The sequence below is a fragment of the Sclerotinia sclerotiorum genome, genomic scaffold (genome assembly GCF_000146945.2).
Source record: "Sclerotinia sclerotiorum 1980 UF-70 scaffold_22 genomic scaffold, whole genome shotgun sequence".
Classification (NCBI taxonomy): Eukaryota; Fungi; Ascomycota; class Leotiomycetes; order Helotiales; family Sclerotiniaceae; genus Sclerotinia; species Sclerotinia sclerotiorum.
The window spans coordinates 239,858-261,390 of record NW_001820814.1 but is presented as its reverse complement, the minus strand read 5'-3'; the positions used below and the strand labels follow the sequence as shown (position 1 = coordinate 261,390).

Here is a 21,533-nt window from a genome sequence, read left to right as displayed (position 1 = left end):
TTAGACTCAATAATATAGCAGGTACGAATATATCGTTTCACTCGTACGATAATGATAAGTCAACCCTTCTTCATACTTACAAGTATTATAAACCTTTCAATGCCGGTACTTGTAATCATGTTTCTGGGGGAGGTAAGATTAGATATATCAGTATTGGATATATAGAGCATGAATAAGATAAGATAGATAGGTGGAAAGGAAGGGTATGTTCCTCATATATGACTCCAAGTGTTAATGTAAATGTAAATGTAAATGATTCGGTAGTAGAACAGACCGCGAGTTTGCCAAGTAAGTATATTCTTCTTCTTCTTCTGCTCAAAAGTTTTAAGCTTATAATCGAAATCCCAATCCCGGGCGTTCTGGTCGAGGATTCTAGCTCCTGTCCATCAGTAGTAGCTATTGTCAAAATTTCTAGTGCCCAGAGCTCTTTCATGGAAGAAAGAAGTTAATAACCTTATATTATGAATCCTATCATCCTAGAATACCCAACAGGGGCAAGAATAGAAATAGGAGAAGAAATAGAAATAGAAATGTATTAGGAAAACAGAAATACTAAATATACATCATGTCATAATCGAACGCAGAGAGAGCAAGTAAAACTCCACTCTTTTAAAAGTACAAGAAAAATTGAAGAAAAAAATGATAAAACATCAAACCTGCGTCCCGCTCCTCGCAACCCCAAATTTTGTCCCCCAACCCCTAGCCTTCCGATCCATATCCGCCCTAACAAACACCATAACAATCCCCATCAGACCCGCTAACAACCAATCCAGAATCACTCTCACAAAACCCCCCCTCACACTCCCCCCAAGCATACTCCCCCTCACCAAACCCGTCAGCAAATCCGTCGTAATAAGTTCCCTTCCAGCTTCTAAACCCTGAATACTCCTCTGAGCTACCATCTGCGGCGTCTGTCCCTCATCGCCATCTTCAAGTTGTTTCGTAAGACCATGTTTGATGCGATTTTCAGCCTCGTATGATTCGGTTAATATCGTAGCGGGGAATATCGTGTGGAGATGAACACGAGGCGCGCTAGGAAATGCAGAGGCATAGAGATTCATTTCTTGAGATAGAGTATCGGAAAGAGAGCGCAGCGCCGCTTTGGCGGGACTATAAGCTCCGTAGCCTGCGAAACTGAAGAAAGCGAGGAAGGAAGCGGTGAAGATGAGATGGCGAGCTGGAGGAGGAGTATTTTTGGTATGGCTAGTATTATCGTGCATTTTATCTTCGATACGAGCTTTTCTTTCCTCGAGTGGTTTGAGCCAGCTTCTTAAGGTCGCGTGCGCCATGTATGCGCTCGTGAGATAATTATTATTTATCTGAGACTGTAGCTGGGATACGGGAGTATCGATGAAGAGGGTAGGGTAGGAACTACCTGCACAACACCACACGGTATCTGGAGGAATTCCGCGATTCCATTCCACGACGTCGTCAATAACACGAACGCATTCATCTGGGGAGCTCAAATCGGCGCTTATATGATGGAAACGCTGGGTTTGGGGATTGATAGCGCCTTCTTTGATGTATTCGATAGCTTGGAGCAACTTTTCCACATCTCGCGCGATGATTACTATGTTGGCGCCTTTTTCGGAAAGTTGCCGTCCAACCTCTTGGCCCATTCCTCTTGAGCCACCGGTGATGACTACTGTCTGTTGATGGAATTAATTTTCTTTACGATGGAATAGGAATGATATATATAACTCACCTTTCCATCTACCGGAAACTCATTCTTAGACGAGATATTGCCCATAGCTTCTTGTACTGAGATGTGTTACTTATTGATGGCTGTAACCTAGGAGTCGCTCGTATTGAATCAATAAAGGAGAAAATGACCAGATATGTAGTTGAAATAGAGTGAAGATGATCGAGGTTAAAAGGAGTGAAGCTTCCGAAGCTATTTAATAAAACCGGTGCTAATTTAATTTCGTATCGACTGTGCCTCTTATACGCAGATGGGGTATCACTACCTTATCAGCCTATTTTCATGGGACAACCAGGGATCGTGACCAAATAGTAGCTACCCCAATGTCATTCAGCCCCGTGGTTGTGGAAGAATTATACAATCAGCGTAGAGGAAATCTATTGCTCAATTGGTCATACTGGAATATATTATCAGCTTCTTATCAGAGTAATCGTGTATGGTGCGATAAGAAAATATACGACAGGTAAAAAGCCCGAATAGCCAATATTGAGTTGATTTTGAAGTCAGCAGCTCAATACTTACGAAGCGAATACAACAAGTCCTACGGTAGCTCACTGGATTGAACAATAGAATTATATCCAGAGTATGGTTGCCATAAGCGGACAAGGTGGACAGGTGGACAGGCTACGAAGCAAAAATAATCAATTAATAGCAAATTCCCAGTCCTTTCTATTGACATATTTTACATGAATCTCTTTTGGATGGAATCGTACCTCCGGGTTTTTATGTATAAACCAACAGCCCCAATCTGTTGACGACATGAGCACTAGCGGCATACATAACGAGAACAACGTCGCTAGTACTAGCGACACAACAGTAACCACAGCTGTGGGGGCCCTGGTTATTGTTCTAGCAATAATCTCCGTGTCCTTGCGATTCTACACACGTTATTTCACGAGAGCTGGATTCGGATGGGATGACTGGCTGATTTTGCTTGCGCTGATAGCCACAATTTTGACAGACGTGTTGGTATTATGGTGTTTGTATCCATTTGCTTGGGTTGGCTTGATGATAAAATGTAAATCATTCCCTGACAAAATAATTATCAGCAACCAGTGTCAACCCCAACGGCCCCTCTGTGGCTTCCGATACAGACCCTAAATATATATATACAGATGCCGACGTGTTCTATACTAAACTGAATTTTGTAGCCACGGTACTCTATTTCAGTATAACCTCTGCGACAAAAATGTCAATTTTGTTCATGTATAATCGAATTTTCTCGGTCTCAAGGGCTTTTCGCTTTCAAGTCTTGAGTGTTGGAGCAATGGTCATGGTTTTCTGGATTGGCTGTACTGTGGCCAATCTATTAAACTGTCGTCCTTTGAAATGGACCTGGCTTAATAGCCTTGATGATCCACGATATTGCTTCAATTATAACATATTCTGGATGGCTAGCGGCTGTGTCGAGGCTTTCATTGATGTATTAATCATCACGATCCCTATCAGAATGACGCTTGGCTTGCATTTGAATAAGGCTAAAAAGTTTGCCTTGACGGCTGTTTTCTTGATAGGAATATTGTAAGTGTTGTGCAGAAGATTATTTGTGTCGAAGATACTGACTGTGACCGAATGAAAGCGTTATCATCACGGGCGTGGTCAAAGTAGCGCTCAGTTACGCACCTGGTAGCCGCGAGCCATCATTCAATCAAACCGAAGTTTGGGCGACGGTACATTGTGGGATTGGAATGGTTTGTGCATGTCTGCCAGTATGCTGGCCACTCATTTTACGTGTTACGAGGTTTCGATCTGCTTTTGTGCAAAGACACTGGCACAAATTCAGTATAAGTTCTCTGAAAGAAAAATTCAAGAACAGGAGAAACACAACCACGCAGCTTGAAAGAACTGCGACGCCTAATACTGGAGACCACTTATTCTTGGATAGCGTGTGAGATCAGTAAAATTGTTGTCGCTCTCAATAAATCAGAGGAAGTTCCAAAGAGATCAGTAAGTCTTCGACCACGAATGATTGTCGACTTTTGCGAGGCACTGATTACTACGGAGCATTTTCGGAGTCGAATATAAAGCTCAGCATGTACTTGTGCAAAGCCGATTATTCTGTCACCCGCGATGGACTTCAAGCAGTTTCGCCTGTTGAGTATTTTCTTTCGCCGGGGTTGGCAAGCAATTGTTGCGATTGAGGAAGCGCATTTGATCAACTTCAGTCGGCTACAAGCAGATTAACTTGCGATACGCATCTCATTTCGACAAAGACGATATCACGGTATTAGGTATCAGACATTCTTTTGCACTGATCGAAATATTCCATGTCCAGAACGTATCCATGCTAATCTTACATATGCTTGGAGACGAAGGCAGAACTTGTCATGGAGGAAAAACACAAAATGAATTTATATCAGATTTGTGGGACTACTACAGAAATCTGCGAGGTATGATGATATTATATTTTAAAAAATTACAGGTGCGAAGGAGGTTGCTAGAATATACGTTGGGACGATGTACATGTGACAACGAGCAGTAAATATTTACATGGAGTAACCTTATATGGAGAGTTTCTTTATGATAGACTCTAGCCATCAAGAACTTCAGGAATTATAATCAGCAGAATTTTGTTGACTGATTGCTGGTATTCAATTAGGTACCAAGAACATATCAATTCCGAGTGATTCTGCGTCGTGATCAATTACCTTGTTCTAGACTTTCTCTTTAAATTTGCAAAGTTCGGGGTAGATGAAGGGCAGATTGAGATAAATGCAAAGTTCAGATGTTGTCACCTGTGCTAGGGATTTCCTGGATGCTTCAGAATAGAGCATAAGTGACACTGAAATTACCAAAGAAAAAAATACATCTCAAGCATTGGCAAAAGAAAACTATCTCTATGCAAAATCAATTCTGAGTCGTATTTTGTACTAACAGCCATTGAAATTTACTGAATAAAATAAATCAAGGACTTGGCTTTCGGGTCTTCCGTTCGACATCTTGAGGAAATGCTTTGTCATGTTTGTTACCTAATCTTACAACCAATTAAAGATAAAAATAGAAGATATGTAGCATCACGTGATCTTACCAAATTCCTGGTGCATCGCCACGTTGCGATCCTTACGAACCGTTCCCATGGTACAAAGACGTACCGCGCGCGTGGGCTATCACTAACTAGAATGCTTACTAGGTAGTATGTATGATCGTTATCTGCAGAAAGTGTACTCGGCGATAGAGAACGGGTCGTGATAAATTTGTACGTCTACGCATCGTTACGACGCAGGTACGTAATCTGTGCTTCAATAAAATGTGTTCGCCTTGCAGATATTCTCATGTTCATTCGTATTGGCAGAAAAGGGCCCCTTTTGCTTTTTCCAAGTCGGTTGACGGACGAATGAGAGATGATTAGAAGATGTGTTTTAATAAGGTTGTTCGTTGTTCCTGGCTAAAGAATCGGAACCTGCTTTTCTGCTCTTTTTCATGCATCCGAATTATCCAACCTAATCTTGTGGAACTCACACACCTGAAGGACGGATGCTCGGAAAAGATCTGGACAAAGGAGATGGGGGATGTCCGTGGAATACGATGCGTAATAATGCTCTGTAAAATAAGACAGAACGATAAAGGTAATCGATGCCGAGAATTCGATGAAAGGTGTTGGAAATTGATAGTTTGTTCTCTTTCATGGTGGTCCTGATTTGATAAAAGCTAACGGCATGGACATGGGTGAACAAAACGTTTATTCAGGAATCCACTTTAGAGTGAAAGAATCCGGTCGGTGAATAATATTATAAGATCTTACATTAATTAGCTTCAATTGCTGGCTTCGTACCGTCTCCTCGCGAGATGATAGGCTATTCCCGTTGCATTAGCACAGTCACCATCAGTTAGGTGAGCTACCTATCAAGGAATTTGATGAACGCAAAAATGTTCACAGGCACTAAACCCAGCCTCAAATCTCCTCTTAGATACTAGAATCTTATCGCTATGGCGGATACTTTGATGGTACCTGCGCCTCTATCGAGGCCGTGCAGTTCCTACTGTACTCCGTACGCACTGCACTGTGTCAAAGAAAATCCTATGATTGTGATTAATTAACTATGATGCATGCAGAAATCCGGAACATCAAATCATTGATTCGATTAGATTTGATTTGAAATTTGAATGTGTTAGGTATTGGGTATTGGGTATTGGGATTGGGTAATGGTTCAGAAAACAAAGCATTACGACTTTCAACCATCATACTCCGTACCTGCTCACGAATACACTTGTGAGGTATACAGTACAAGCTTTCGCCCATGTCATCTAATAACCTTATTGTGGTTGTGCAAATTTCTCCAAATATCATGTCTTTCTTCCTTTCCCCCCCCGTGTTCATTATTAGGTCAGTCCACCACCGCATGGAGCTATCTAATCGGAAAACTACTAGGTCTTCTACTCAGGTACAGAGTGGATGTCTAATTCCGCGTCTAAATCATCCAACCTTTGGTACTCGTAAATTGTATCCTACCAACCTCGTAAAATCATATGACAATCGAATGAGAAGTTTTACTACAAAAATGAATGGTTTAGGCTAAGGAAGGAAGCCAAACTTTGCACAAACACAATAATCTCGTAGACCTTACATTCCATCGAGCGAACCTGGAAATTCTCATACGCGACAACTTTCATGCTTGTTTCACCACTGCGCGCTTCCTCTCAAGCTCCCGGCAATCTCTTCATCTCAGCATTTATTTTTCTGCCTACCCGTTTTCTAATCCTACAGAGTAATAAATGTCTGTCGGCGGTGGATCAAACAAGGATTAGCGATCACTCAAACAAGCAAGCATCCCATTAATGTAGGGGTTTTCCATCAAACCATCCGAACGAATTTGCTTCGAAAGTGCGAAAGGCCGAAAGAGGGACAATCACTCGTTACCTAATCCATATGCTTCCAGAAAGAGTCTTGTTTGACCGGAAACACTGAGCAAACCCAGGACAGCCAACATTGCGCGAATCACATCGGCACGCCCTATTCGCGCAGTAGACGGTAAAAGGTGGACGGAGTATATATTTTTTATTTAGGATTTGTGATACAGTGTGAAGGTACCTGAAGGCTGTGCAGTGCATACGCTGCATACGAGGCAATTTGGCAGAACCCTGGGCTATTGGGGCTCCCAAAAGAGGTCGTCGGCGGATAACAGGGGGAAGATGGCAAAAAAATCTAGCCTACAGCCGCTGATGCTGGATCCCAATACAGGAAGTAGAGGAAATGGTACAGAACTTAACATTGAACAAAGTCCAAGATCTCCTTTGAGTGCAAAGTCCCCGAAATCACCGAGGTCCCCCTTCAAATTCAATACAAAGAAATCGCAATTACTACATCAGGCTCAAGCTCAGGCTCAGGCTCAAGAGCAACAGCAACAGCAGCAGCAGCAGCAGCGGCAGCAGCAACAGCAACAAGGAGAACAGGAACAAGAACAATCTCAAAGAAACGAAACTTCCTCTATGCAAGAAGGCGACCTGCAGATATCCAGAAAAGATTTATCAGTTACCAGTGGGAGTGGCAGTGGAAGTGGAATACCAATATCACAAACTCTTCCTTCTCTTTCCTCAATTCAATCTTCAAGGGCTTCAGATAAGGTCGGCGTAATAGAAAGACCTTCTCGAACGGGATTCTTCTCAAATTATAAAGCAACAAAAAGTGCAAGTAAACTTCAATCATCATCCACCTCACCATCAGATATATCACGCCAAGTGAATGTTGTCGAGGACAATAATATGTCTAGAGACACAGACCGCCCTACGATGAGCGTAGAGGTTTCATCACAGGACACTAAAAGAAGTGGTACGACCCATTTTGTTTCGTCCCTTCCTCTTCAGACAATAATGCCGTTGAATAATTTATCCATATTGAGTGATTCACATAAACTAATACCATTCCAAAATAGATTCAGGTACTACTAGATCATTAGTTAGTAAACCGGTCGGGGTATCGTCAAGATCTGACGCCTCGCTGGCATCATCAACGAACGAATCCCCACAACAGAATTCGGATTCAAATTCCATCAATAATCGAAAGAATAAATCAAAGCAATTCAGTCTCCTCGGCAGAACCAGATCACTGCGAGATGATCAAAGCCCCGCCGAGCCATCTCCGCCAAAAAATAATTATTTGGATCCCGACTCATCCACACATCAACACACAAGTTCCTCAGGTTCTATAAAGACGACGACACCGGCTCGAGGCGACGACGATATGAATTTCAGGGAGATGTCGACTCCAACCAATATTCGACAACGATCGCAAGACCGCCAACATAGTCGCTCTCGAGATAACCGCGGGAAGGAATCCACAAAGGAACACACGAAGGACGGTGGCAGAAATCAATCATCCTTCTCCTCGACATTTAAAGAGGCTGGCGGACATGCATTCTTCAATAATATCAGATCACAAGCAACAAAGGGAGCTGGGGTGATACACAAGAATTTGTTTGGAAAGGGAGGACGAATTAGCAGCTTTGCACAGAAGGAACCTTTGATCGACGACGAGCATTACGTTCTAAAAGTTATCAACAAACCTCTTATCGAACAAACACGACTCACCAGAATATCAAAAAGACTGGAAGATTCAAGGGACAAGACGGAGTTTTGGATGCCATCCTTCCCGTGGAGAGCAATTGATTATCTTAATTACAAAGGGAGCGATGTTGAGGGACTTTACAGAGTACCTGGAAGTGGGCCGCAAGTTAAAAAATGGCAGAGAAGATTTGATGAAGGTTTATAAAACCTTATCCTTAGGCACTTTTGAGAATATACTGACATACCGCCAGAAATGGATATCGATCTCTTCGAATGTGACGATTTGTACGATATAAATATCATCGGCTCAATGCTGAAAGCATGGCTTCGCGAACTCCCCGACGAACTTCTTCCCAGAGCTGCACAAGATCGAATTGCCAGAGAGTGTGCGGGTTCTCAGAAGGTTCCTCAACAACTTGTCGACGAGTTATCTAACCTTTCACCATTCAATTACTACCTTCTCTTCGCCATCACTTGCCATTTGTCTCTTCTACTCGCCCACTCCGAAAAGAATAAGATGGACTTTAGGAATCTGTGTATATGTTTTCAGCCTTGCATGAAGATGGACGCATTTTGTTTCAAATTTCTTGTTTGCGACTGGAGGGATTGTTGGAAGGGTTGTAAGACAGAAGCGGTATATATCGAACAGGAGTATATGCTCTTTGACCAGATGCCACCGGGAAGTGCTGGAGGATGTAGCAGCATCGCTGTTGAGAGTCATGATGAGAGGAATGTTAGCAGCTCGGACAGCAGCAAGCCATCGAGTGTCAGCCTCGAGCATCAGGGTCGAAAACATAGCAATGAGAAGGGTCGGAAAACCAGTGGGGAGAAGAACCAACGTCGCAGCCCGGATATTGAGAAGAACCAACGCAGAGTCCCGGACATCGAAAAGAATCAACGCCGAAGCCCGGATATTGAGAAGAACCAACGCAGAGTCCCAGACATCGAAAAGAATCAACGCCGAAGCCCGGATATTGAGAAGAGCCAACGCAGAGTCCCAGAGATCGAGAAGAATCAACGCAGAGTTCCGGAGATTGAAATAAACCAACGCAGAAGTCCGGATATTGAGAAGAATCAACGTAGAGGCCCAGACGTCGAGAAGAATCAACGTAGAGGTCCAGAGATCGACAAGAATCAACGCAGAAGCCCAGACAGCGAGAGAAACCAAAGGGAGGTTGCAATGAGTCAAAGTAGTAGTATGAACAGTATCGATACTGTCAGCACCACTTTGACCGTTGTGCAACCAAATAAGCCTCGAAATGGTGATCTCAGACCATTGAGTCCTATCAAGCCACTCTCTCCTATCGGGTTTTGAATTTCGTCTGCGTAGCATCACAACAGCAATAATACAACACATACTAGGTAGGCTTCCAGGAGTCACGCCAAAATATCGCATATCATTACGGTTCCACCCTAAGTATTGGAGCACTACGGTTCCCCTAGAAAATGGTACGAACAAATATACCGGAAGATATTGCATTTTCCTCGGTCGAAATTTCATTGCTTACGGACTTTGGGAAATGGAATGGACTGGACGCATTCGACGAATTTCCTTTATACAGTCACGCACAAACGTCGACGAGATCTATATCTACACAGTTCTTGACGTTCGTTTTGTCCGTTCACGCGACACAAGTTTTTCCTTTCCATATTAATGGTTTTACAAAATTTTCATGCTTGTTTTGTTGAATACCCTCCAGCGCAGCATGTTTGAATCTTGACAGCAAAGCATATCAGCACAGAAGGCGGGTTTAATAGGGATGGGTCTGGCAATTGGAAATGGATAGTGGCACATGGAGCGGATCGTTATTTGAATTTTTTTATTTTTTTATTTTATTTTTTTGAGGAATTATAACCATGGGGCGTGATGGAGACGGATGGATTGGGGGGCGGGGGGGGCTATGGATGATCTGTTAGGAAGCTTAGAGATGAGGTCCCATTCATCGCTTCATGTCGGTTGAAGCATTTTCGCTATTAGGCACAAGGTAGATGGGGCGAGGAAGGACCTGTTTGTACGATAGTCAGAGAGTATGTTACGCTTGGAGCCTAGGAGGCCAGGGACCACAAATTAGGGTCAGGAGCATTGAAAGATATTGAGAACAACTTGGAGATCATATCGACTTGGCAAAATCTAATCATCGATTTGCCGTTCATATCTTCCTATGAGCATTGAATTGAAATCAATGCTATGTACTATTATGATTTTTGGGTTCATACTTGCTTGTTACTGTGATTTATTGTGATCCAATATAGCGCAACACTTTTCTTTTCCCTTTCCACGTGCAATGATTTTCCTCATAACGCCAATGATAACCCATGCCAACGCCATACAATGAAGTCCACCATCATTCCGTCTTCTATCATACCATCCACTTTCCCCCTCCTTCCTCTCATCATGTCAATATTCCACCTCGACTATTTAATCCCTCTTCCCTCCATGATTCTTCCTATCACTCCTTTCATTCTTTCTCTGCATTCTCTCATTCCTCCTAACCTTCTCCTTTCTCTCTCGTCTTCCATCGTTCTGTCTCTCAGTTCCTTCCTTTCTCTCGCGCTCCTGCTTCTCATTCACCTCCACAATCCAATCGTCTTCTCCCTTTTTATTTATTCCCTTATATCCCCATTTAGGAACCCATTCACCAGTGGATTCATCATATACAAGCTTCTTTTTGGCCTCGGCAGTCTTGGGTTTAATGCCTTTCTTAGCGGCAAATTTCTGCCAGGTGGTTTGGCCAACTGGTGGGGGAAGAGGCTAGAGAAGCGTTAGTTAGCTTGATCAAATACATATAGATGAGATCCCAGTGCAAGAAATGCAATTGCAAGAAAAAATCGCATACCTTTTCTCTAGGCAACTTGGTAGCGATTGCAGGCAAACTCAATAAAACTCCATTGGGCGTTGATGCAATGGGACAAGTGCTCAATAACTGGTTCAACAATGCTTGCGCGCCATCTCGCGCAGTAGCGGCGAGATCAGCTTCGAGGTTTTCGGATGTGGTGAGGAGGAGCGGGTTTGGATCCTCGGCGAGGAGGAGACCGAGGTCAAAGGTGTATGGAGTGGGTTTATTGACAATGACGGGGAGCTTAGATGGTTTTTGGGGAGCGTCTTCGGACATTTTGACTGTGAGGTTGTTGAATTAATTGAATGGGTGAAGATTCGATTTGATTTTGATGGAGGAGAATTGAGATTTAGATAGAGGAAATAAATTTTGGAATGCTGCTTTTGCGGGACATCCCTGCGCGGCCGCAATTTAGCGCGGGATGGAATGATCCTAGTCGAGAAAGATTTCTGGAGCGAGAGGGACGACACGTCGAGCGGGATTGGGAATTCAAAACTCACTGAACCTACCGCAGATATGGCATCCTCAGGATGTTGGAAATGTCTCGCCAGACCGAATACTTCGCAATTGATCCAAGCTAATCATGCTACCTTGCGACTTCCGGTTACGGTTGCAGCTACCGCGGGATTTTCTACAAGTGCGGTGGTGTATAAGAATCCGTTGGGGCTTAAACCAAAGGGGCCAGGGGCCTTTTCGCAAAACCAGGCTAGGGGTGGGAAGACATTGAAGATTAAGAAGAAGCCGCCGCCTGTTAGGACGGGAAAACCTCCCGCGGAGGGAGAGAGAAAGGCGATGAGGAAGAGGATCGTGCTCAGCAATACGAATGCGTTGGAGGTAGAGCTGGAGGATTTAGGCTTGGAAAATGTTGGAAGTGAGAAATTGCTGACAAAGGTTGTGGGATTAAGTGGAAGTACGGTGGATAGTTTGAGGGCGAGTGAAGCATTTAAGGTTACACAGGGATGGAATTTATTCAGGAGGCCTGCGTTGTTGGTTAGAGAGGAGAGTTTGATGTGTGTAAAGCTGTTAGAGGAGGCGGAAGCGGAAAAGAAGACAGAAAAGTTGGTGGTTGATGGGGGGAGGGTATCAGGGAAGAGTCTGATGCTTTTACATGCTATGGCTTCAGCTTTTGTCAAGGGCTGGATTGTCTTGCATATCGCCGACAGTATGTCGTTATTTGTTTTGCACAGATTGAATTATGCTAATAACATTTACAGCCCAAGAACTTGTCAACGCTTGCACCGAATATGCTCCCATACCAGATAAAACACCAACTCTCTTTTCTCAAAACGCATACACTGCAGCGTGGCTAGAACGTATTGGCAAAGCCAACGAAGCAATTCTTGATAAACTCTCATTATCTCAAAAGCATAGCCTTCCTATTCCTGTTCAAGAGAATATATCACTACTACGACTTTGCGAGCTTGGAGCTCGCGAGCCTGATTACTCCTGGCCGATTTTCCAAGCATTCTGGACAGAAATTACAGCCGCAGGCCGACCTCCAGTGCTCATGTCTTTGGATGGACTTCAATGGATCATGCAGAACAGTCTTTACCGAAACGCAGATTTTGAATTGATTCATGCTCATGATCTAGCTGTTATCAACCATTTTGTGCAATATCTTTCAGGCGAGAAATCCCTACCTAACGGAGGTGCTGTACTTGCAGCCACATCGCGTAGTCACGCACCAATATCCCGATCCATGGATCTAGCCATCGTGCAACAAATGGACCGACAATCAGAACAAGAACTCACAGAACGCGATCCCTTTGAGAAGAAATACGACGAGAGAGCAGATAAAGCATTACAGAAAATTCAAGTCATGTGGTTAAATGGATTAAGCAAGAGGGAATCAAGATGTATCATGGAATACTGGGCGCAGAGTGGTGTATTGAGACAGAGAGTTGATGAGAAGACGGTGACGGAAAAATGGGCCCTGGCTGGAAATGGAATTGTAGGAGAATTAGAGCGTGGTGCTTTGAAGATGAGAATGTAGGTTTTTACAGAATGAATCAATATTATCTGTATATGTATGTGTACAGTTTATGAGACTGGTGTGAATGTGATGGATCATTATTGGTACCGAACCTACTTTCAGTAGAATTGTATACTTTCGCTCTAGAGAGTGTTTGAGTGGTTCTCTGTATCTCTAGATCTAAGACAGTCGTGGGATGTTTCCATATACTAAAGGGGTGTAAATTACCCCCCTTTCGATATGAGAGGACAGCTGATTGGGGATAAATTTTGAAGAGAAAAGGCTTGGGTTCTTGAGGTCTTGAGGTATATATAGATTTCTAGATTTTTAGGTATCCGATGAGAATTATGTTGTGCAATAGTAGCCTATGTCACACTTTTGGGTTGAAGCTGGAAGGAAGTATCGTTGGTTGATGTCATGGATTCAAAAATTAGGGTGTTTGCTTGTAAGATCTTATTTTGGGATGGTTTTGGAAGGTTGAGGTTGTGAATTTATAGTCCATTTATGGCGCATTATTACTTGTTATCGAAGAACAGTCACTTAGAAGATCGCCTTTTCAGCTATATTTCCAACCTCATTATAAATTCTACATCTCTGCTTGTTCGCTTCAGATTTATTTTTTATCTCGACGGGATCACTGCACGACATGATCTCCTCGGATTTCTAGAAGCTAGTCGCTTTAAAGTCGCTGCTGAGAATAACCCAGCGGAATCTTGAAACCGATCACGATGAGGTTGCATTTTTGTTGTTGAGGGGATTATTTTTGAGCTATGTTACCTGTATCAAAGGTTTGGTTTGTCTCTGATAGTTTTGGGTGCATGCTTAGCGAAATTTACAGGAGGTTTGTTGTAGCCATTTTGGGATAGTGATTGGTATTTTCCTTAGAATATCTTCATTCTACTACTGACTACATGTATAAACAATATCATCTGCACAGTATTTACAATCAACTTGATCCACATATTTCTTCCTCCGATATCCCAGACTTTTGTCCAATTCATGCATTGCGGCATTAATTCTCACAAGCATTGAGAATAATAGACATTCGAAGCAGTGCCTTGATTTATGTTAGCTTGCTTTTCCTACGAGTAGGAAACGAAGAATGCTTACAAGTCGTTCCACTCACACAACAAGTCGCCCCCGTATATCCAATCCCACCACATTGAGCCCAACGAGGCTGACAATTAGCCGTGGGTACCGGAACACTAATCGAAGTCGTCGTAGCCACACCAGAAGTCGTTGTCGTGGGCGCAGAAACAGCCGTCGTACTCGTACTACTCGTAACCGGTTGTCCAGACCCGGCACTCAAAACCGGCACATTCCCCTTCCAAGGAATCCACTGATTCTCATTAAACGCCAAATTACCCGTACTACGAAAAATCTCCGTATTACCCGTCCCATTTTTCAAAAATCGATTCACAAATGCATCTAAATCACCTTGCTGAGAACTCGGAAATACACAATGACTATGACCGCCCACTTGCGAAAAACCAAAATTCGCAGATGCGCCTACAGCTTGATAAATATACTTTGCCGCCGTCATGGCTCCATATGATGAAAGAGGTCCCAGCCATACGTAATCGGTATTTTCGATAGCGAGCAATGGACGCGGTGAGACGAGAGCTGCTAATTCGTGGTGATCGAATGGGAGGGTAGGAATGCGGTTCGTCCAGGTATTAAAAGAGGTGCTGAACCAGACATTTTCGCCTACGATTTCAGACGCCGTTTGAGTACTCGAGCCTATGCTGTCTGAAATGCGCCAGCTGGCGTCTCCGCCGGAACCGGATTCTTGCGGTATGGTAAGCGCGATGCGGGGACAGAAGGCTCCGGCTATTAGGGCTCCTTTGCCGTTGCGTGAACATCCTGTTACGCCTACGCTTGCGGGGTTCATTTTGGCGTTGGGGGTTTGTTCTAGTGCGTCCAGGATGCGGTCGACGCCCCAGGCCCAGGCTACCATTGCGCCTGCTGAATGGGTGGAGCCGTAGAGATTGTAAAAGAGTCCTTTACCGCGACTTGATTGGTCATTTTGCTGTGCGATTTGATCATTGTTATAGTTAATGATAGCGACGCCCGCAGGAGCAGGTATACTACCACCTCCATAAGCGATGATAGCTGGATAGGGAGCAGTGCCAGTAGAAGGATAGGTAATGGACACGCTAAAAGAGATTGATTTCCCGGAATCGGAACAAGTTATTGAGAGGGTGTTGCCAGAGAAAGAGGAAGTTACGGATGAGGGTTTGGGGGGAAGGATTCCTAGTTCGAGGTTTTGGAAGAGCAGACTGAGTTCGTTTTTGCGGCAGGTCCATTGATCTGTGGTGGTGATGCGTTGGCCCGCGAGGTTTGTGAAGGGGTCTGGAAGGTAGGATATTGAGGGGGTGGGGATGGGGGATGGAAGTGTACCACAGGCGGCTTGTCGGGGGATTGCGGTAGGTGTTCCGGTTTGGAGGAGAGATGTTGTGAGGAAGAGGAGGGTGAGTTTTATGGAGGATGTAGGGAGCATCTTGAACACTGGGGGTCTTCTGATTTTTTGGATATCTAGGTATTTCCGAGGATAGAAACGGAGGACATCATCGTCCCTTTTAACCTCACATTGTGCGGGGAAGGAAAAACTCAGTCTTTCTTTCATTTAACCTCATATATATTAATATAGACTTTATACATCTCGTTTCTGCTAAAAAGGAAAACATGAGGTAATATCTATTCAACTCAACGTATATTAATTTAGAATTTATATACGTAGTACATCACACTTTTTTATCACCGGTTATGAACCCAATGCTATAAAGTGAGTCGTTATATACCAAAAGACATTGAACCGGAAGACTGTAGTAGGGTTCTAGCCCATTCAACAAGACCAATATTATCTTCATCCACAAATATAGGCCAGATTGGGATTGAAGAAGCCATCCGTGATGCAAACATGGAAATCCGAATTTTGCCTAAAGATTTAGTGTTCCTAATCTGGTGAATACGCTAACTCTAGTTTTGATCGCACTTTCGAACGTATAGAGTAGATGCAATTTATTCGTAGATTATCACGTTTCAATTGATGATTTTACCTGGCGGCAGTCGGCTGAAAAGGGACAAGAGGAACGGGTGTAATAAATTGGAAGATTTGGTGAAGCTACTATCCATCTCAGCTCTTTCTTCAAACCCACGTGAATGCTCATGTTCATGTGTATACGTAGAAATTCCTAAGCGACACCTAGCGAAGTGAGCATGATTGAGTTTTTCAGGTTCTTTATTCACTCTCATGGTAGAAGCAGTTTAAAGTTCTGGTCTTACGCAGTATACCTCCTGCAATGAGTGAAGCAGGGCAGGTGATGCACGAGTAGCCACTACTCGAGCATCATTATGCTCAGGAATCAATAGAAGCCAAGACTTTCCAGGCCCACAAACCACTATTGTGATGAACGAGACATGAAAATGCACATCTGCAATGAACATTGACTAAAATATCGCATAGGGCTCAGTGACAGCTCCATATTACCGGGTTTATAATTTATAGCATTGTGGTGAACTATCAGACAATTGACAACACCACTCGTAGTGTAGCACCGATATCATAACAAGTAAAATATACAGCCCATAAATATATGCGGGGAAACGCGAACTTACTCTCCCATCAGCGTCCAGCATGAACATACGCATTAACCCTTACTAAGCCATCTACTTTGTCGCCAGTGTCCCAGACAGACATCAGTCGAGAAAAGATATCAATCATGGCATACGACCCAGCTATGCCATGGATCTTGTGGAAATCTTGGCGTAAGTTTGCATTCTATCGTGTGTATATAGGCTGAAAGAAATGTGCCGGATTATCCGTGTCGTGGAGGATTGTTTGGTTGACAGGAGGAGCTGAGAAATTATCACGTGCCTCCGCGGCGAAGAAAAATATGAAGATTTGTTGCTTATTGCGATCACGTGTCGTGGTTGTGTGGTCTATTGATGATTATTAGCTGCAAACTTAGCCATGCAGTAAGTGGGCTTAGGTTCCCCGCGAGTTCCAATAAGATTATAACCCCGCCAAGCAGCTTACTGCATCCTTCAGAGTGATACAGAAACTTTAACGGATGGTGCGATATCCAGCAAATCAGATTGTTTGTGTGCTGCGCCGTAACCAGAAACTTCAATAGGCAGGTGGGCAAAGGTAAAACTGTAAAGCACTCGCAATATCTGACAATTCAGATGTGTTGTCACAGTATCAATCAGCCCCTTCGAATGATACTATTAGGGGTGGATATAATCGGCAAGCATCGTATGGAACACCGGATAACCAAAGTGTACGGATTGAAATGGTCTGAGCCAAAAAGATGTCAATGCACGAAGACTATAGCAAACAATATTCATTCACACAGCCAAGGCAGCAGTTCATCAAATAGGGAGTCATGATGCTTGCAAGGACATTTTTATTCTTTAGACTGCACTAGCTAAAGTATATAACATTTAAACTAATCAGGTGTTAGCAATCTGGGTCTGAAATAATCCAAGGAGATACATACTGTATTCAAATCTTCCGTCGTTGTTTCCAATACGCTCAGCAAGGTTGACATCACGGCTGAACGCCTCACCATCCCTGCTGCGGAGATGGGTGCGGAGAACTGGGACTTGTGCACCACCTTCAATGTGGAATGTGACGTCCTCAGCACTGAGGGAGAAGTCTATTTGAGAGGTTAGATATTGCTTGAAGGACCAGAGGTTGTTGTGTATTAAATACGTACTTTGACCATCCCAGTGGATCATACCATTTTCGTTTCCAATGTACTCGTTGAGATCCATCTCAGCATCCACCCATTCGCCGTCCTCCTTTCTGAGGCGGGCCCTGAGGATGTGGTTGTCCTCGACGCGGATATCTTCGGCAGAGAGATGGAAAGACATTTTGAGGTGTGGTTTGATTTGTGTTGTGAAGTGTGTGTGAGAAGTGATTGAGTGTTGAGTGATATGGAGAAGGAAGGAAAAGGGGAGGATAGGATAGATATATGTGTCTTTTGTAGTCTGATGTTCAAGTTTGGTAACGCCTCAGGGTCTACCCCTCCTTGCATGTTTACAGCACCGCAGGGCTATCATCAGCCACTCGTGGATTCATTGATGGGAGTCCCCGCTGACATGAATGATCCATTTTTACACGCAAGAAAGTAAATCACGGACTTGGCACCTCCTTGGCTCACACGTTGTCCAAAAACATTGGACTAAAGAAGATTCACCGTGTTTAGAACGACCCACTATGACCCACTACCAGTGGGGTCGGGGTTTTGAATTGTCGCTACTGCGCCAGATTGGGTGGCTATGAGTGATATGCATCACAGGATTATCTGGCATGATGATTGAATGATTTAATGGTCGGAGAGCTGACTGACCCACACAAGCTTGTAGCTACCCCTGGTTACATTCGTACCTGGATAGCAAAGCAGTTTTTGAGTAAGACCAAGAACGATTTATCCAGGCAATAGAAGCTCCTGGAAGTTGCTAGTATTGACTGACGACTGAAACAAAAGTACTCGTATAGCGTCAAACTGTCACACGGAGTAACCCACACTCACTCGTGTTACTATTGATGCTCGCACTCCGATACATGACACGTGTAGCAAAGTAGCGTCTATCAATCCCCAGGAATTTCAGATACTGCAAAGGAAGTGGCACAGTTAACGCACGAACTGCTCCATAAACCAATCCAATGTCACATACCACAGTACCTGTGGCCTATTGATATTCCTCACTTGAGCTGTCAAACTGAGTTCGTAAGCTCCAAATCAATAAGAACCCGCAGTTTAAAGTAACCAACCATAACAACGCATCGATGCTGAGCATGAGCTTTTGAACTTTCTTTTCATAGGTACAATTCCACATATCTGAGTCTCTCGACACCGCTATTGCCAGTCGCTGTATGATATCACAATTGTCTCATAACTCTACCGGTATATACTGTTGATCGTTTCGGAGAGGGGCGTATCCTCATTTGGGGATGGATCATGGATGCTGGCGGCGTTGAGTGATTTTGGTGAGCCCCGCTACTCGTAACCTTAGAACTACCTAAGCCACTTCGCTGACTAAGCGAGCTACTTTCTTCATTTCCCTCAAACGTCCAGTCAATACGCATTGATGCAACCATCAAGCAGAAAAGACTCCAGATATCAACGTTAAAGGGTTATAGTCAGAGCAGACTTGCGCCGTGGTGCAAAAATTATTTTCAACGTCCATGCGAAGACAGCAACGATATGTTTGTGATGAGCCACAAATATCGAACAACTTCTCAATTCTTACCATAGCGCGAAGGCCGGGAGTAGGAATGAAGTCATTGATAGCTGATTTTCCATTGTAGCTTGCAGGAACAAGTTTATTCACCGACGCTGTGGATCATCAGGCTATATTTTTATATAGTCGTGGTAGTGCCAGTGTGCCGATACTCCAGAGTGCAGCCCAAGAAGGAGGGATTGTTGGTTGAACACTGAAAGTTTTTGAAAGTTGGAATCGAGTTGACTATTGAATCTATCGGAACAATGGATTTATCCGAATGATTAGAACATTTTCCAACACTCAATGCATGAAGCATGCCAAACCGTGTTGCAACTATTTGAGCACACTTGATCGTGCCTACCATATTAAGTTAATACTAAACATCGGCAAGAGCATTCGATGTAATGGATTTCGTTGCATCTGTACTAAGTTTGGAGAATTACATACTAGGTCTTATCTACTACCCGTTTGTCAGTTCTCTAAGTATCATCTGATAATTTTTGGGAAACGCGCCATGATGACAACGGGACAAGGGAAATGAACCTGATACTAGGAGCAGAAGGACCAGTAACAAACCAGATTGCCTCTTTCCTCTCGTACTCGGCAAATAATATTCTGAATGCAACTAAATCTGATGCCCCTCCAAGTTCTTCACCGGAGGCTCCCGCTTGCAAGTTTGACTATACAGATACAACAACTTATGAGGATCCTTTTATACATTCTTCGAACACACGAAACCTGGGTATACCAATCAAAATCTAGACCACTTTTCGAATTATCGAAATCTGATGGAAATTCGAGAATTGAATAAAATTTACTCGGCAACTGGTAAATGCAAATTCCCATTTCTATCCGCATATGATGTCGCGGCTGTAGGTTTCCACGTCTTGACTAGTCAAAACTTCCCAATGAGAGATCTTGTCCTTTTAGGTCCGCAACTTCTGTCATATGAGGATGTATGAATATGGCGAGAATATCCTCCGTTTCATTTGCTGAGTCGTTGCTACAGGTGGCGAATATTATCAGTAAAGTAGTAGGCAGAACGACCATGCATGTCGTTCTATCACCACAACAGCTACACAATCAGATGATACCGGATGGGCTCCCTAGGGTGTGGGTAGTGACAGCATCAGAGATACAGCAGTCAACTAGTAAAGAGTCTGAAGAGAATGTGAACAATGTTATATGCAAGTCACAGGGAAGCATCCAAAAAGATTTGTTGATTTTGGAAAAGAAGTCAAGTTTGTATGGTCGTTTGTATGGGCGAATGAACTTCAATGAAGAATTGGAAAAACAGTTGTTGATGTAATGCAAATGAGGATGTCTGGGAGTCTCCCAGTTACATTTGAAGATGGTGAAGATGGATAGGATGGTATGGATGAGTTCAAAGAGGTTAGATGCATTGTTAAGCTGAAGTTCAGCCTCTAAAGAGTAATACGATTTTGATGATTGGGCACGAGCGATAGACTTCAAGGGTTTTCATTTACATCTGAACAGTGATCCTAGAAGCCTTGCATCAAACAGCATGATATTACAACATAGCTACTGCTGGTCGCTTCAGTGTCCAAGGAGGTCAGAAATAGTTGTCTACTCTAAGGTCACAGTCTCAGATGAGAGACTCGCGAGACCTGTATGGGATTTATCCTTTTCACACAAAAATGGAAGGGAATCATTGCATGATAGTCAAAATGCAATAATTGGTGCTCTAAAATATCAAGTGAACTAGCCAAAAAGATGCACAGATGAACCATAAACTCACAAACACCGACTTTTATCATATTCTTTCATACATAATGATGATTGAATACAGGTAATAATCGTTGAAATTCTGGCTTTTGTTCCAATATAAACCAAAATGATATCATAAGATGGGAGTCAGATTCAGGCAAGCTCCGAGCTGTATCAAGTAATACCATCTCATATCATATTTACCAAGCAGACTCTTTCTTAAACAACACTAACATTATGCAAGACTAGATTGACTATAAGGTTATTTTGGTCATTAATGTCCAGACTTATATTACTTACAATGTGGTATTATTTGGATGAAATTACGTATTCACAGTTGAATTTATTGAACTGTACCGACTATTGATTGATGCAGTCGACTCAATAGTAGTCTAAATCATAAATGTCCTGGGATCCTTATAATATTTCACAAGCAGAGAAGAGCAATTCATCTGAGTATTGGACTCGAGATTCAAACTCAACTTTTCACTTTATCCACACTTTATCTGCATATACCAAATCCAGATAAGAATCAAATCAGTATCACTCCCTCCGGTAT

At 43.2% G+C, this 21,533-nt stretch overlaps 9 protein-coding genes across 9 annotated transcripts; 5 read left to right on the top strand and 4 right to left on the bottom strand.

The window, feature by feature from the left end:
- Positions 1 to 115: 115 nt before the first annotated feature.
- On the bottom strand, positions 116 to 1,750 carry SS1G_12770 (hypothetical protein; the record flags this gene model as incomplete). The annotated part of the gene is made up of 4 exons (XM_001586145.1): positions 116 to 123; positions 275 to 372; positions 733 to 1,649; positions 1,706 to 1,750. The coding sequence occupies 4 exons, from the start codon at positions 1,748 to 1,750 to the stop codon at positions 116 to 118; spliced, it is 1,068 nt and encodes a 355-aa protein (XP_001586195.1).
- A 1,402-nt stretch (positions 1,751 to 3,152) lies between these two features.
- On the top strand, positions 3,153 to 4,373 carry SS1G_12769 (predicted protein; the record flags this gene model as incomplete). Its single annotated transcript, XM_001586144.1, has 4 exons — positions 3,153 to 3,223; positions 3,601 to 3,649; positions 4,018 to 4,092; positions 4,302 to 4,373. 4 exons carry the CDS (start codon positions 3,153 to 3,155, stop codon positions 4,371 to 4,373), a joined length of 267 nt encoding a protein of 88 aa, XP_001586194.1.
- Positions 4,374 to 6,862: 2,489 nt separating this feature from the next.
- On the top strand, positions 6,863 to 9,518 carry SS1G_12768 (hypothetical protein; the record flags this gene model as incomplete). Its single annotated transcript, XM_001586143.1, has 3 exons — positions 6,863 to 7,469; positions 7,579 to 8,400; positions 8,455 to 9,518. 3 exons carry the CDS (start codon positions 6,863 to 6,865, stop codon positions 9,516 to 9,518), a joined length of 2,493 nt encoding a protein of 830 aa, XP_001586193.1.
- Positions 9,519 to 10,622: 1,104 nt separating this feature from the next.
- SS1G_12767 (hypothetical protein) lies at positions 10,623 to 11,316 on the bottom strand (the record flags this gene model as incomplete). The annotated part of the gene is made up of 2 exons (XM_001586142.1): positions 10,623 to 10,955; positions 11,041 to 11,316. The coding sequence occupies 2 exons, from the start codon at positions 11,314 to 11,316 to the stop codon at positions 10,623 to 10,625; spliced, it is 609 nt and encodes a 202-aa protein (XP_001586192.1).
- A 516-nt stretch (positions 11,317 to 11,832) lies between these two features.
- On the top strand, positions 11,833 to 13,033 carry SS1G_12766 (hypothetical protein; the record flags this gene model as incomplete). Its single annotated transcript, XM_001586141.1, has 2 exons — positions 11,833 to 12,202; positions 12,255 to 13,033. 2 exons carry the CDS (start codon positions 11,833 to 11,835, stop codon positions 13,031 to 13,033), a joined length of 1,149 nt encoding a protein of 382 aa, XP_001586191.1.
- Positions 13,034 to 14,024: 991 nt separating this feature from the next.
- Positions 14,025 to 15,512, bottom strand: SS1G_12765 (hypothetical protein; the record flags this gene model as incomplete). The annotated part of the gene is made up of 2 exons (XM_001586140.1): positions 14,025 to 14,069; positions 14,139 to 15,512. 2 exons carry the CDS (start codon positions 15,510 to 15,512, stop codon positions 14,025 to 14,027), a joined length of 1,419 nt encoding a protein of 472 aa, XP_001586190.1.
- Positions 15,513 to 16,734: 1,222 nt separating this feature from the next.
- On the top strand, positions 16,735 to 17,132 carry SS1G_12764 (predicted protein; the record flags this gene model as incomplete). The annotated part of the gene is made up of 2 exons (XM_001586139.1): positions 16,735 to 16,780; positions 17,074 to 17,132. The coding sequence occupies 2 exons, from the start codon at positions 16,735 to 16,737 to the stop codon at positions 17,130 to 17,132; spliced, it is 105 nt and encodes a 34-aa protein (XP_001586189.1).
- Positions 17,133 to 17,458: 326 nt separating this feature from the next.
- On the bottom strand, positions 17,459 to 17,890 carry SS1G_12763 (hypothetical protein; the record flags this gene model as incomplete). The annotated part of the gene is made up of 3 exons (XM_001586138.1): positions 17,459 to 17,463; positions 17,515 to 17,673; positions 17,734 to 17,890. The coding sequence occupies 3 exons, from the start codon at positions 17,888 to 17,890 to the stop codon at positions 17,459 to 17,461; spliced, it is 321 nt and encodes a 106-aa protein (XP_001586188.1).
- A 2,320-nt stretch (positions 17,891 to 20,210) lies between these two features.
- On the top strand, positions 20,211 to 20,555 carry SS1G_12762 (predicted protein; the record flags this gene model as incomplete). Its single annotated transcript, XM_001586137.1, has 1 exon — positions 20,211 to 20,555. The coding sequence occupies one exon, from the start codon at positions 20,211 to 20,213 to the stop codon at positions 20,553 to 20,555; it is 345 nt and encodes a 114-aa protein (XP_001586187.1).
- Between the last annotated feature and the right edge of the window lie 978 nt (positions 20,556 to 21,533).